General features: G+C 34.7%; 1 protein-coding gene across 1 annotated transcript in view; it reads left to right on the forward strand.

Moving 5' to 3' along the window:
• The window catches only part of LOC107850698 (WD repeat-containing protein ATCSA-1), a 12,430-nt gene extending 5,928 nt beyond the window's left edge, over positions 1 to 6,502 (forward strand). Inside the window, exons 3-10 of the mRNA XM_016695403.2 lie at positions 641 to 901; positions 1,019 to 1,178; positions 3,539 to 3,717; positions 4,272 to 4,512; positions 5,069 to 5,223; positions 5,378 to 5,467; positions 6,014 to 6,085; positions 6,199 to 6,502. Of these exons, the coding sequence (XP_016550889.1) occupies positions 641 to 901; positions 1,019 to 1,178; positions 3,539 to 3,717; positions 4,272 to 4,512; positions 5,069 to 5,223; positions 5,378 to 5,467; positions 6,014 to 6,085; positions 6,199 to 6,252 (1,212 nt within the window). The 3' untranslated portion in view covers positions 6,253 to 6,502. The remainder of the gene's footprint in view (positions 1 to 640; positions 902 to 1,018; positions 1,179 to 3,538; positions 3,718 to 4,271; positions 4,513 to 5,068; positions 5,224 to 5,377; positions 5,468 to 6,013; positions 6,086 to 6,198) is intronic.
• Positions 6,503 to 15,733: the final 9,231 nt, after the last annotated feature.

A 15,733-nucleotide genomic window follows, 5' to 3' on the forward strand; every position in this document is an offset into this window, starting at 1 on the left:
ATGAAACTACTTCTTCAGAAAAATAAATCATAAAATATAAAATTAAGCTTAATGGAAGTCGATACCTGGCCGTCTCCAAGTATCTCTATTTGGCACTAGGCCATTAACTTCCTTATATTTTGGTACCTTGTCGTGTGCATGTTGCGTGCATTTTGTCAATTGCATCTTCATATTTTACAAAGAAAAGCAACAACAACATACCCAGTGTAGTCCCACCTTACAAAGAAAAGCGAGTGAGATTTGAGAATATTCTTTTTTTCCCCTTGGACATTTTGAAATAATGATTAACCCATAGAATTGAAAAATGAACTGAGATTCGCTTATGGAGAAGTAACTCAGACAGCGTAACACTAGGGGAAAAAGTTGAATTTTGATATGGTAATCTTGGTGTCAATTGAACACAGTGTTTTTCTCTAGAAATTCAGATTTTGAGCTTGGTAGATGCCTGTCAGGAAGTTAAGGCTATAGTTATTAGACTAGTACATGAAGCTAAAGTTCGAATTCTTTTTCGTTAACTTCATCTATCTTTGCGTTTATTTTTAGATAATGTTTCCAGATTATATCTGGTTGAGGTGTGTAGATGGAACTTACATTATTTTAAAAGTACCTTTGTGTCCATTTATTGTGATCACAAAATCAGGTTGATTTGACAGAGGGCCGATATCTGTTATCCTCTGCTTCGGATACATCAGTTGCTGTTTATGATGTCCAACGTGCAACTGATTATGATGAAAGTGGTCTGATTGCAAAGCATAAGCACATATTGTTGGTTGACAAGCAACATGAACAGGGCCACAAATATGCCATTTCCACAGCCATCTGGTATCCAATTGACACAGGGCTTTTTATTACAGGCTCTTATGACCATTACGTTAACGTCTGGGATACTAACACGACGCAGGTAGTATTGCTTTCTGATCACCTTATTATACTTCACTAAGTCCAGTTTTTCAGCTTATTTTTCTTTTTATTGAATTCATTTCTAGCCTAATTTTGGATTTCCTTAATTGTTCTTAAGGTGGTAATTAATTTCAAAATGCCTGGAAAAGTGTACAAGACTGCCATGTCGCCGGTGGCAACATCACACATGTTGATCGCTGCTGGAACTGAAGATGTTCAAGTTCGTCTTTGTGATATTTCTTCGGGTGCATTTGCTCATACATTATCTGGCCATCGTGGTACACTGATATCTATTTCTGACATTAATGAAGTATTTGCTTTTGCTATGATTTACCTTTTAGATCTACCAGACATGGTGTTTATCCAGTGGGAAGTTTTTCTTGATAGCATTGTGTCATGAGGTTGTGCAAGTTATCCTCGACCTAAGAATTATGTTCTAGCTTTTCTTCCTTAGAGCAGAGAGAGACAGGGTTGGCAAATACAAAGCATCTCTTTAGAGTCTATGTTTAGACTGATGCTTAGATCTATCAGGGTCTGGTGCCCATTCCAGTTCTTAGGCATAGTAATTTGTCATTCCGTGAGGGTAATGGGAACATTTCAGCAATATAGCAGTTCATGGCTTGGTGCATCTTGATCCATGTACAATTTTTATATCATAGTCATACCCATTACTGCATGAATGAGCACAGGCTAGGATGATATAGGTGTGTATTAGCTGAAACCGGTGTCTCTCTAGATTGGTGCTAAAGAACGGGATTTGAAATCGCTGTCCGAATTATTTATTTTTGGGATTGGTTTTCTTCTGAATTATTTCTTCTTTTAAAAAAAAAAAAAAAAACGTGGTGTTTGGGCCTGCTTGCTCCCACCTCGACTACTTCCACGGGATACCTTCCACCCCCACCAGCAAGGTAACTTTACCCTCCTTTGTCCGACAAGGCTAGGACAGATGAGAAAAATCACCTAGTGTTTTTGTCGCAGGGATTCCCTGAGACGTCATGGTTATCAATCCACTACACGTTTTTGGGGTTGATTTTCTTTCTGAATTATTTTTTGCTTGCGGATATGTGGGTCTTCTTAACTATTCCTGGAAATGATGCAACAATTGAGAGCTAGATGTTGTTGCAATAACACGAAAAACAATTTGACATCTTCTACTAAAAATCTAGACATCCCTTCATCCAATGCAAGTTCAGCAGCACAGTAGTCGAACAGAATGCCAGACAATTATGCTTGGTGGCATCCTGAGGGTAGTATGTTGTTGGGAGGAGTACTTCTAGAACAACTTGGTTCTAATTTATTTGGAATATAGATTAATAATACATGCATGAATATTGTGGTGTAACACTGTTACCAATTAGTACTTTGTTCAACTTCCAAACCACAGGTAAATGGTTGATGTTCAATCCACTAAACATGATTAATGCCTGCCTAGTTTCTATGAGGGTCACCAGTTTTATATTACAGGTGGATGAATGATTACACAAATTAGAGAGTGGTATAATGGATGCTAGTTATACTGAATGCTACTGCATAGTGTGCTGTGAGCACCAAGGTCTTACTGAAGCTTCAAGCACTTAATGCAATTAAAAAGCACACTTGCCCTAGCTTTTTGGTTTAGTGATACGAGTACAACTTGGATGTATGGGTTAGCTGCATAATTCACTCTACTGTAGACTAACATGGATTTTAAGTGGAGAAGGGTAGAGGAGCAGGCCCAATATACACCGAGTTCTGAAATATGCGCCACCTGTTTTCGGGGATTTCTCGTTTATTAAAGAACACACTTGAGTGAAGAATGGAAAAAATGAAACGAAAAAGGAATGAAGAAGAAATAACTATAAGTACCTCTGTACAGATGGGATTGAAAAATAATGTGAAACCATTTAGATTGAGACAACGAAAGGTGAGATGTTGAGTTAGTTTCAGATGGAAAGATGCATTTTTAAGTTTCTAATTCAAATGCAATGACTAATTTGCTTATTTAATTTCTAGTTGTTCATCAATACATTTCCTCAATGATTAATATATCATTCTGGATGAGTTCCGAAAAAAAAAAAATTGAGAAAGTTCCGAAAAAAATATATCATTCTGGATGCTAAGTACTTAAGTGCTGCCTCAGCAAGATTAAGCATCAACTCCACCTAGTTAGAGATTCCTCAAACACACCTTTTACAATACTTGATCTTCATTTTAGAGCTACTCGTGGTGTTACATGTTTCGCTGCTAGAATAATAATGTGAAATTTTCATGCGGTGCTTATTCTTTTCAGTCTGTTTTAGAAATCTCTCAATATAATGTTGAACTTTCTTATTTTCAATGGTTTTCACAGTGTTCTGCAGCATCCAGTATTGACTCCATTATTTAGTCTACACCTTGCTGCTCATTCCTTACATTTCAATTTGTTCAATAATACTCTTTCTATTTTTCAAGATTCCAAAATATTTGGCACCATTCTGTTAATAATAATATTATTTCTTACACTTCTCAACAACAACAACAACAACAACAAACCCAGTAAATTCCCACATCGTGGGGTCTTGCCAAACAAAGGACACCGAGGCCCTCCTACCTACCAACATACGACTCATCCACCCACCTTAGCCCTCTACCCTAATGCTTTTTCCTTGGTTTATGGCAGATGGAGTGATGTCAGTTGAATGGTCTGCTTCTAGCGAGTGGGTTTTGGTAACAGGGGGTTGCGATGGCGCCATTCGCTTTTGGGACATAAGGCGTGCAGGATGTTTTCGTGTTCTAGATCAGTCTCATTCTCAGCTTGGAAGTCGCCCAACTATTCTTACACGTTCCACTGCAAACAAGGTTACCTTCTGTCATTAGTCATTATGCATAGATAGCATCATATTCGAAATTATAATGCCGCATATTATTCTCTTATTTCTCTGCAACTCTGGGAGGAATATCATTGTTCGCTTTTTATTTGTGATAGCAAGCTGTTCATAGTCCTTTAATTTAATATTGTCCATTAAATTCTAGTCATCTGGTTCATTTGGGGTGTACAACATCTGTTTCAAGCGAGTTCCTTTTTTAATTGGGCAGAGTTCTGTGAAGTGATGTTTCTATCTATCTTCATATTGGCCCCCTTTGAGAAGAAAAGGGAGCAGATTATAAGTAGACTTGCTTTTATTGCAACTTTTTGATTTTACTTTCTGAGAGCACAGAAATCACACAGTTGTCATCTTGTTTTACAAGTAAGTCTATGCTTTTGGTTCCATCTCGTTTTTTGCAATAAACCTTCCCTATGTTTAGTTTATATGAGTTTATCCACTGAAGAGCTTAATCAAGGTGGAATTGCTGATTCTGTTCGATCTTAAGGTTTCTTTCATGCCCATAATATATTCCATCTCCCTGCTCAGAGTTCCATGCTGAAAACATCTTCAGGAGGCTTAAATTCATCTACAAAAGGCCGTCCATCTCAGAAGAAAATGGGAAATGGTGTGAGTCTCAAACACGCTGCAATTGCTAGACAAGTGAGGGGATATGGAAAGCAGCGACTACATCCAGGGATGCTCTCTAGTCAAGATAGAGCCACTGCTCATTATGGTGCTGTCAATGGATTAAAAGTGACCAATGATGGAATGTATCTCCTTAGTGCAGGTTGATATCACAATTCTTTTCAATTACATTGTTCGTTCTCCCAGCTTTTGTTTTGCTACTTTTGGAATTTGTTTGTGCATTGTGATTTCTCTACTTAAGAGGCTGAAAGTCTTACGTCATTGTTTCTGCTAGACGTATGTACAACAGTGTATGGTCTGGTGCATGTTACTTGGCCTTTTTATAGTTGGTCAACTGTGGAGTGCGAATTCTGGAATTTATGCAGCACTTTATGGTGCTTTCTAATCTCATTTTGATATGCTTCTCCCGCAAAATCGTCATTTTTGGGTAGTTTTTTTTATTACACATAAACGTAAGATGTTGTTTGAACACTCTTGGATAAAAGTACCGGACTTGATATGGATATTCCTATATGATCAAGATATCTCATCCATAGTTTATTACTTTTGGCTACATGGTGGAAAAACACATGCAGCTGAACGAGCGGTTTTCAGTACTACCTAAGTACTGGTTTATATTACAAAACGTTATCTTCTCAAAAAAAAAAAAAATGCAGCTGAACTACTGAAGCTTAATCATCTCTTCCTTTTAATTTCAGGTTCTGATTCAAGGTTAAGGTTATGGGATATTGAATCTGGTTGCAATACACTAGTGAACTTTGAAACTTCACGACTACAGTCCACCAAAGCTTTACAGTTGGCCATATCTCATGATTCAAAACTTGTATTTGTGCCGTGCATGTCAACTACTAAGGTAAACAATTGTTCCACTGCCCCCCCACCCCACCCTACCCCCTACACACACAGAGAGAGACCCACCAAAAAAAAAAAAAGAAAAACCATCACTACGCTGATATTAATATGCAAAATTATTTCTCTTGAATATAACCTAAGTGGAATTCTTGTAGGCATTTGATCTGTGGTCCGGCAAGACAATGATGGATTTACGTGGCCACTATGAGAATGTGAACTGTTGTCTGTACAATTCGCTGGACCAGGTACATAATTTCTTCGCTTCCCCCTAGATATATGTTTTAGTAAAGTAGTGAATTTTACATAGTCTGTGATCGCCTGAACCTAAAATATTGAGTGGTAACTTTTTTTATAAACAAATATATTTCATATATTGCATACTGGAAGTTGGTCTGAGAAAAAACATTAATCCAGCGGGTGGCTCATCCACAGCTAGCTAGTAGGTCATCCTAGTGCATGTAATACACAGGCATTCTCTCTCTATAACAAAAAGTACCTGAAACACAAAAACATCTTATAACTAGGACGCTGTTATATTTAGCTTATGCAAGTACAAGCAACCTTGTTTCTATTAATGACCTCATTCATACGATCCTCGTCAAAAATAAAAGCTTGACAAAGATGCTATATTGTGGTTTTGGTGGTGTGGGATTGAATCTTAAGGGTATTTACTGTGATCTCATTTTAGATGACAATTGGGATTTGACTGTTTAACTTTGATGAACTGTTTTTATTCATATTGAAACTATTATGCCCCATGTTAGCAATGAATTTGAATCTGGGTATTTCAGGAACTATACACAGGTGGTAATGACCGGAAAATTCTTGTCTGGTCTCCAAGTAAAACTACTGCTGATGAATTGGTACACCTTGTAAACTATAACTTATCATTTGCTAGAGACACCTATTTTGTTTGTACCGAGGGTATCTGAACATTGGCCGATTAAGACCTTATGATATCTGGGCTAATATGCAGGAGGGTAGAGACGGACAAGCTTTTGCAATCGATCAAGATAATTGGAGCGACTAAGTAGCTCACAAAATTTCGGAGGTTCCATGTCAAGTTCAACTTTCAGGTTTCTTCATTGTACATTTGCTTGAGAACTAAGATGTAATAAATTGGAATCTGATGCTGTACAATATTCTATTTCTATTTGAAATGCTTAGATAATGCCACTGTTTTGTAATTGATGAAGTTTAGAAACAAATTGTCATTATGTCATGTTTTGTATTAACAAATGCCACAGATTGACACCTTGCAAGTGGATGATCTTTTTTTACTTCTAGTTCAAACATGGATCTTTGCTTCATTTAAAAACTTTTCACATTAGAGTTTGAAGATATAGAGATATCTTCAACCTTGCTCTTTCTCAACTCATAAGGTACACTGGGATTAAAATGTGCTGAACAATGGATTATAGTCTTAAACCTGTTCAATTTTTACCGAAATTTAAATTTTCATTTGACTTTTCATAATTTGTTTAGTTATCTAATAGTTCTTTGTTATGGTTGACACACAATGTAGTCTCATACCGCGGGATTTGGGAAGATAAGATGTATACCGATTTTATTCTGTATCTCTGTGAAATTAAATGGGGTAAATTGAGTGTGTTGAAATGGGTTGGCTTGCTAACCGAGTGAATCGGTTACACCCAATGATCTTGAAAATGAATACGATTGAACTTTTGGCTCATGCTTGTCTCCTTTGGTTAATTTTCAAAGTCAAAAGTCAAAATTTGTAAAGATTTTGCTCCACAATCCTGTAACATCCACACTCAAATTTGTCCAATTCTTTTATCTAGACACTTTAGCTAGGGTTCAATCAATGAACACCCAAATAATGTGTCTCAAGGGTAGTCCGGTATCACATAATAAAACTCAACTCCTCTTTGTTTTCCAATCATAGATCATCAATTAACATCCAGTAGAAGATAAAAAATGATGTCAAATCAAAGATTAGCTTCTTGTGTTCATCGGATCTTATTCCCTCAACATCATGTAGAAAAGGATTGATCAGAGCAAATATTAATGTCCCAAATAATCATATATTTGAAATCTCTTCCTTCTCAGGCTTCAAGAAAGATCGAGATCAATGCAAGATTATATTTGTTTGGACTCTTCAAAAATGACGATTGATGCATATCAAAATTCTCCAAAAGTAGTTTATTGCGGAGGACTCAACACGGGTTCAATAATATTTTTGGAGAGTTTGAGCAATATAGGTACAAAAACAAGAATTAATTAGTGGATTTTATACGGAGTATGTTGTTAGTTAGTAGTCCCATATTGGAGAATTATTTTCTTATATGGTATGTCTTGTACGATCTTTAATCTATGAGCTAGATTTTGATAAATAAAGTTGAAGGTCTATTTTTTTTTTTATCATAATATCAGAGCTGGACTCACCTAAACAACTTAAATTTGTGTTTCTATCACGGATTGAAGACATTTAATTAGCTTACTAGTTTTATAGCAAAACCAACACGATACAATATTAATTTGTTAGGATATACTCTTTATAATATCAAGTATATACTTGATCCACATATAATGGTGTAACAAATATGAAATGTGAGCTTTTTCTAGTTGCAGTTAACAAATTGATCTTTTCTACTCCCCACCGTACCCACCCATAAAAATAAACATCAAAGGCAACCTCACAATTTTATTGTTCAATAGAAGCTTCAATTCAATTATTAATCAGACAGTACACTTTACTCAATATTAACTAACTTTGTGATAAGATGCACGTCCATTAGGAAAAAAAAAATATAAATTGAACATCATTTTTCTTATTTTTATGGTTTTAGTTATTCTCAAACTAATTTTGAATTGAATATAGAAATAATCATTACTCAAAAGGATTGTAAAATCAGAAGTACAATTAAGTCTCTTGAATTTTTATTACCTAAAAATATAAATGAAGGATAAAAATAGAAAAAATATTCAAGAATTCTCGTGAACATTGACCAATTAACTTATTTTGAATATTAAAAAAAAGACTCAAAAGTTCAATTATTATAAACTAGAGGAGTAATAAAGTACTCCCTCGTTCATTTTACTTGTCTACTATTGACATGACACACACATTAACAAACAATAAATAATAATCATACACACACATTAACAAACAATAAATAATAATCATACTTTTACTATATTATTCTGTATTTTGAAAAATACATTAATTAATGAGTATTATTACTTAATAGCAAGGATTAAAATGAGCACAAAATAATAAACGATTTATTAATTTTCCAAACTAAATAAATATTATGAGACACTATTTTTGATACATTGGACAATTAACTAAGAAAAAATAATACCAACTTTGCCACTTCCTTTTTCTCTTCTCTTTTTTCGTTTTTTTATGTTTACATAGTGTCCTGATATTTTAAAAACTTTTTATACTTTCATATCAAGTGTTGAAGCATTAAAAAAGCAAATCATAATCAGTTTCTTGGTCTTATCCACGTGGCATTTTAATAGTGCGTGACGTGGCCCATATAATACCTACAAAGTTGTTCTATAAACTTTGAGATTGAACCACTAACTTTCTTCCATAGTGCTCGTTGACTGAAATAATGTCTTCTATTTTAATAATTGAAAACATGACATGGAAAGTTATGTGCTTTCAATTATACTTGTTGAGCTTTTAGTTATTGTAAAATGTTCATAGCTACTTTTTATTTATCATCAAAGATGTGGTATAGTAAATAGAGTTGTTGCCCTTTTAATTAAATATTTGAATTGTTTTTCTACTCATGATATCCACTATTACATGGAAAAAAAGTTTGTCAAAAAAAAACAAGAAACGTAACATAATCTCATAAGTTATCTTGAAAGTAGAAATTTTAGAGATAATTGTCAATTTCACTTTTTATGTGGGATTATTAACATCGTTTTTATGCTAGTCCTGGCAATTAGGGAGTGCATCATATAAGAGAATTTAGGGAGTGCATCATATAAGAGAATTGTTAGAGTACGTGTTCTACTGATTACTTAGTATAACCTAATAATTGCCTAGTAATGGAACAGGTTAACTAATATGTTCTTATCAAGCAAAATAGTAAGTAAATTGCACAATGATATTTACGTGAAAAATATCCGGCTCAAAAAGATGAAAAAAATCACGACCTGTGAGCCTTAACAATCAACAAATTACAAAGACTCTTGTAATCTAGGAATTAAACTCTAACTCTTATTTCTACAAAACATAAACCTTCCTAAGGTGAGTGTTCCCAAGTCTCCGAAACAACAAGCTGAAAGCAGGCGTGCCTCTCTTTAAGAGAATATGATACCATCCCACACTTTTGATGCACTTGTTTGATGAGCTAAGTCTAAGCAAGTTCCCCAACTTGAAGACAATACTCCCAAGTCTCCGAACCTACGAGCTAAAAGCAGGCGTGCCTCTCTTTTAAGAGAATATATATGATACCATCCCCCACTTTTGGCGCACTTGTTTGATGAGCTAAGTCTAAACGAGTTCCCCAACTTGAAGACAATACTCGTATCTCAAGAACCAACCTAATACATAAAGTCTAAGACTCCTTAACTCTAAGAAGTAGGAACAGGTTCAACTTCGACTGCTTCAAGCTTTGGAACTTCAAAGATTATTTGTTGATGGAACTTCAAAGATAATTTGGTGATATGTTGCTTGTAAGTGCATGAGTCACTGAATGACAACTCTCGAAAGAGTCCTTCAAAGACATCAGTCTTCTATCTTTTTGTTGTCTATTCAGAGTTCTTTTTTAACTCAAACTCCTTAACTAAGTGAAACTCTTTCTTAAGTTTATCTTCCAGTGTTTTACTTGATCACCACTTCTTACTCAATTATCGCTTTTTGTTTCGCACGTGAATAATCAATTGAGCTTATCCATTTCTGTCTTCAAGGGATCTTATATTTCATTTATATGTCAATCATCAAAACTTCATTAATTTAACAAGAATAACATCAAATAAAATAAGACAATTAGTGAGCGAACAATATGGGAGAGTAACATCAAATGAAATAAGAATTGGATCACTCGGATACTGATACCATAATATACAAATCGAAACATTGTCTTTGAATCATTTAGTAATAAGTTGAATATAATCATATTGCTAAATTAAATAGTCGAAGGATATATTGTAAATTTCCTATATAAATAAGCATCGAGCATAATTCAACTGCAAAAAAAAACTCAAGGTATTAAGTATTCTCCAAAGTCATATAAAAATAACTAAATTACCATCTTCCCCATTGATATGGGACTAGAGAATACTAACAGCTACAAGCTTTGATTACAATACCTTCCATTAATAATCAAATTTAAAAAAAGAGGACTGATCAGTGCACTAAACTCCTATTATGTACAATTCGATTATAAGAATCTATTGTACACAACCTCATTTTATATTTCTACCTTTTCAAGACTTCAACTCGTGACCTTCTAATTATATGACAATAATTTTATCAGTTACTCCAAAACTTCAAATAATCGAAATTAGTAAATTCAATTTACATGTGAGCAAAGAAATAAAAGAAAAGGGTCCAACAACCCCTTTACCTGTTTGGCTATTTACAATAGCCAAGGGACTTTTCAATCAAAGGGTTGCCATTATTCTTTTTATAATAATATAATATTAAACATAAGATGATAGCATAGATCCATTGCCACAAATTGAGGAGTGAACTATGAAGCACAGTGTTTTGCGCCAGGGGGTGTGGGGTGGTCGGTGATTTGGAGATCGTTAAACTTTATTCTCATATTTTTTTCTCTTTCAAAATAAATGATATTTTTATTTTTTTTAATCTTGTTTTAAGAAGCTGCTAAAGAATCCTAACATGTTAAACTTTATTCTCATATTTTTTTCTGTTTCAAAATAAATGATATTTTTATTTTTTTTAATCTTGTTTTAAGAAGCTGCTAAAGAATCCTAACATTTTAAAGTTCTTTATTGAGGATGAGGATAAGTTGCTAAAAGTATATTTTATTTTCTAAAAATATGTAATAGCCGATCTTTTTATAAAGTCATTTTGTTATAACGATAATTTCTTAGAGATAATACATCGAAACACTCCTAAACTTGTAGTCAAAATTTACTTTAGACCCTAAACTTATATGGTACTTATTTACACCCCTTAACAACTTTGAACTGAATTTATTTCACCCCTCTAAATCTTATCCAAAGTAAGGACTAGGTAGTGTTGGACACGCGCGTTTTTTATTCGTCCACGTCATTTGATGAATTCATTTACTAAAACCCGACCCAACCCTAATAAAGCCGACCCAATCATTAAAACCCTACCCAACCCTAACAAATACCCCTAATTTCCTCACTCAACGACATTTCTCTCACTTCAGCTGCCAAAAATCGCGAATTTAGGTTAATTTTCAACTCCATTTCACCCAAAATCATATGATCTACAACTCGACTAGGGTTCTAACAGGTTAGTTTTAGGGTTTTTCATAAATTGCTTAAGTTGTTTAAGTTGTTGTATTTGGATTTAGGGTTTTTCTATGCTGTAAAAATTGATTTCGTTGTAAAGATTTTTTTTTAAAAAAAAATTTCAGATTAACTATGGATTTTGCTTATATTATATTGAGGTTTCATCATGGAGGAAGGTTACAGCAAAATCCTCGTATAAAGTACCATGGAGGTATTGTTACAGATTATTTTGGTGTCGATATTGACAGATTTTCATACTATGAGTTTGTTGGGTATGTTAAAGAAATTGGTTATAATGTTGAGTCGTGCATTGTCTATATGAGACCTCCTAAACGTAATTACCTAGTAAAAGTGACTTGTGATAGGGATATATAGGGTATTGTACCTCAACTTAAAAATGGAGATATTGTTCAGCTATATGTGTCACATTTAGTAGATGAACCCCACGTGGTCCCTAAAGCACCTGCCATTGAATATATTTCCCATGTGGGTGGAGAATCTTCTACTTCTTTTGACAAAGAGTCTAGTCAAGACTGTGGGATTAGTGAAAAATTAGGGTTTGAAGATGGCTTTGTAGAGGCTGCAACACCTCAAGAGCCTTTTGTGAGTGAAAATTTAAATAGTGGTGTTGCTGCTACTAGTGTTGGGGAGTGTAATGTATTTGGTGTTGTTAGTTTTAATGGTGAGGAGTTAGGTGGTGTAGAGGAAAATTTGGGTAGTGGTGTTACTACAACTGTTGTGCAGAGCTTGAGTAGTGCACCCTCTGCTAGTACTATTGAAAAGAGTAGTGGTAGTTATGTTGTTACTATTGTTGAGTAGAACTTCAATAGTGATGGTGATGGAGTTGCTGCTAGTAGAGAGTATATCTTGGGTAGTGATTGTTGTGTTGCTCCTCATGGTGAGAAAAATTTGGGTGGGACTAGCTTTGTTACTGCATCAGATGTCCTACTAATTCCATCTGATTGGGAAAGTGAATCTAACGATACTGCAAATTCAAATTATGAAGACTTTTTTAATGAAAGTGAAGATGAATATAGTAGTGATATTCATGATGAGGTTAGAGTTTTGAGGGAAGAAAAGAGAGTTGCCAAAAAGAAGAGATCTGAAGAAGAAAAAACAAGGAAAAGAAAGGAGGCTAGAACTGAAGGGGTTAGTTTAGGTAAAAAAAGAGTTGACTTAGGATATGATGAGTTCTTATCCAACAAAAAAATTACTTTAGAGGAAAAAATAGCCGGAGATAAGCCATATTTTGATTCTGATGTAGATGTGAGCTTTGAAATAGATAGTGATGATGGCAATGATGGAGATGATGAAGTAGAACAATCTGGAAGAAGAGAAGGAAAAGCAAGAAGAACAAAAAGAAATCATAAGAGAATTGTCTTTGATCTTACTTGTAAAAAAATAGTTTGAAAGCTTAGTCTTTGTTTTAAAAATATTTAGTAATTTAGAAAAGCTATTACTATGTATGTTGTGCAAGAACATGTAGAATTAGATAAGTATGTGAATGAACCAAAAAGGGTGAGAGTAAAATGTATTGATGGTTGTCCATGGTTGTTGTTTGGAAGCCATGATTCTAGAACTGGAGATTTTTGGGTGAAGAAGTATAATCCAGTCCACATATGTAATGCCACAACCAAAAATAAACTTGTGAATTCAAAGTACTTAGCAAACAGATACAGGGACAGGATTATATCTGAGCCTGGTATTAGAGTTTTTCAGTTTCAAAACTTGGTGAAAAAAGAATTGGAGGTATTTATTGGGAGCGCAGTGGTAAGAAAAGCTTGGAATATTGTGTTGCAGAAAATCATGGGTGACCATGTAGAGGAGTTTAAAAGGATTCTGGATTATAAATATGAGCTTTTAAAGACCAATCCAGGTAGCACATGTGTGGTGAGGCTTAGTGAAGAAACCTTTGAAGATGGAAAAAAACAATTTGTATCATTTTATATATGCTTTGATGCTTTGAAGAAAGTATTCAAAGCTGGCGCTAGGAGATATATTGGATTTGATGGTTGCTTTTTAAAAGGTGTTTGTAAAGGTCAACTACTCGTGGCTGTTTGTAAAGGTGGGAATAATCAGATGCTACCACTAGCCTGGGCAGTGGTTGAAGTTGAAAACACATTCAATTGGAGATGGTTTATAAGACTTGTGAAGAATGATCTTGAGCTGGGAGATGGTTCTGAAGTGACTACTATCACTGATATGCAAGAGGTAAAGCATTTGTTGTTAATTATCTTTATTTTTTTCTTTTAACTATATTTTCTATTTTTAACTATAATCTCTAACATTTATTATTTCTTGAAGGGTCTTAACAATGCAATTACAGAATTGCTGCCAAATGCAGAACAAAGAATGTGTACAAGACATATTCTAGCCAACTGGTTCAAAGTTTGGAAGGGTGTTGAAAGGAGAAATTATTTTTAAAAGTGTTCCAAATCCACATATGAGTAAGAACTGAGGAAAAATTTAGATCATATAGAACTGTTAGGTGATAAAATTTATGAAGATCTTTTGTGGTACAACATAGAAAAATGGTCCAAAGTGTACTTCAAGTATTATAGTTGTTGTGACAGTGTTGACAACAACATGACTGAAAGTTTTAATTCATGGATATTGGGGCCCAAACACAAGAATATCATCACAATGCTTGAATAAATAAGGGTCAAGGTGATGAGGAGAATAGGACAGTTGAGAGAGTTTATTGATACTTGGTTAACTGATATTTCTCCAATGGCACTAAAAGTATTGCAAGAAAACACAACAAAATCAATGAAGTGTACCCTTGAGTGGAATGGTAAGTTTGGTTTTAAAGTTAAGGATAGTTGTGGCAATACTTTCATAGTGAATTTGAGAGATAGAAATTGTACTTGTAGGTCTTGGATGTTGAAAGGTATACCTTGTTGTCATGCCATAGCTGTAATACATTATAGGATATTAGAGCCAATTCATTATGTTGCACATTGGTATACCAAGGAAACCTATCTCAAGACTTATAGTTACTACATCCAGCCTGTTGCTAATATGCAAATATGGTCAAAATCAACCAACTCTTCTATTTTACCTCCAATAATAAAAAAAACTGTCAGGCAGACCTGGCAAATCTAGAAGAAAGGAGCAAAGTGAAAACAAGACTGGAAAGTTGTCTAAACATGGTGTTGAGATGAGTTGCAACATATGTCATGCCAAGGGTCATAATAAGAAGGGTTGTCCTTTGGCTACAAGTTCAATAAAATCCAGTGTAGGTTCCTCTGCAGCAGTAGGCACAAAAAGAGGAAGAAGAAAACCAAAAGGGTCTACAAAGGTAACAATTGACTTGTCATTTACTACTAGTTCATTTTTCTGTTATTTTATTATATTTTTTATATATATTGTAGGCCGTTGCTGTTGCTTGTAGAGGAAGGAAAGCTGGTGCTGCTGATGCTGGTAGAGGAAGGGGAACTGATGTTGCTGCTGTTGGTACAGGGAAGAGAGTTGATGTTGTTGATGCTGGTAGAAGAATGGGAGCTGTTGCTACTGGTAGAGGGAAGGGAGTTGATATTGTTGCTGCTAGTAGAGGAAGGGAAGTCGTTGTTGCTGGTAGAGGAAGGGCCGCTGTTGCTGCTAGTAGAGGAAGGAGAATTGTTGCTGCTGGTAGAGGAAGGGGAGTTGTTGTTACTGCTACTATAGATGGTGTTGGTAGAGGAAGAGGACCTGCTGCTGATGTTACTGTAGGTAGTATTGGTAAAGGAAGGGGAGTTACACCTGCTGCTGGTGTTGGAAGAGGTAAAAGGGCACCTTTTAAAAGACCTAGGATGGTTGGAATGGGGGTGCTTCAAACAGAAAGTGGTTATAAAATTCTCAATGTAAGTTAAATTTGATGAAATTTCTCTAGTTTAAAGTCTATCTCTTAAAAGTCTTAAAATAAATTTGTTCTACTTTGTTTTTCAGCCTGGAATGCCTATGAACTCCTCTATAGTGACTGGACATCTTGGACTATCACAAACCCAAATTCGGTGTGAAATAAAAAGGAAAAAAAGCTATGACACACCAAGATCTTGAAGTAATGAGAGCACTGAAAAGGATAACGACAAGGTCAA

This window comes from Capsicum annuum, chromosome 12 (genome assembly GCF_002878395.1).
Source record: "Capsicum annuum cultivar UCD-10X-F1 chromosome 12, UCD10Xv1.1, whole genome shotgun sequence".
Classification (NCBI taxonomy): Eukaryota; Viridiplantae; Streptophyta; class Magnoliopsida; order Solanales; family Solanaceae; genus Capsicum; species Capsicum annuum.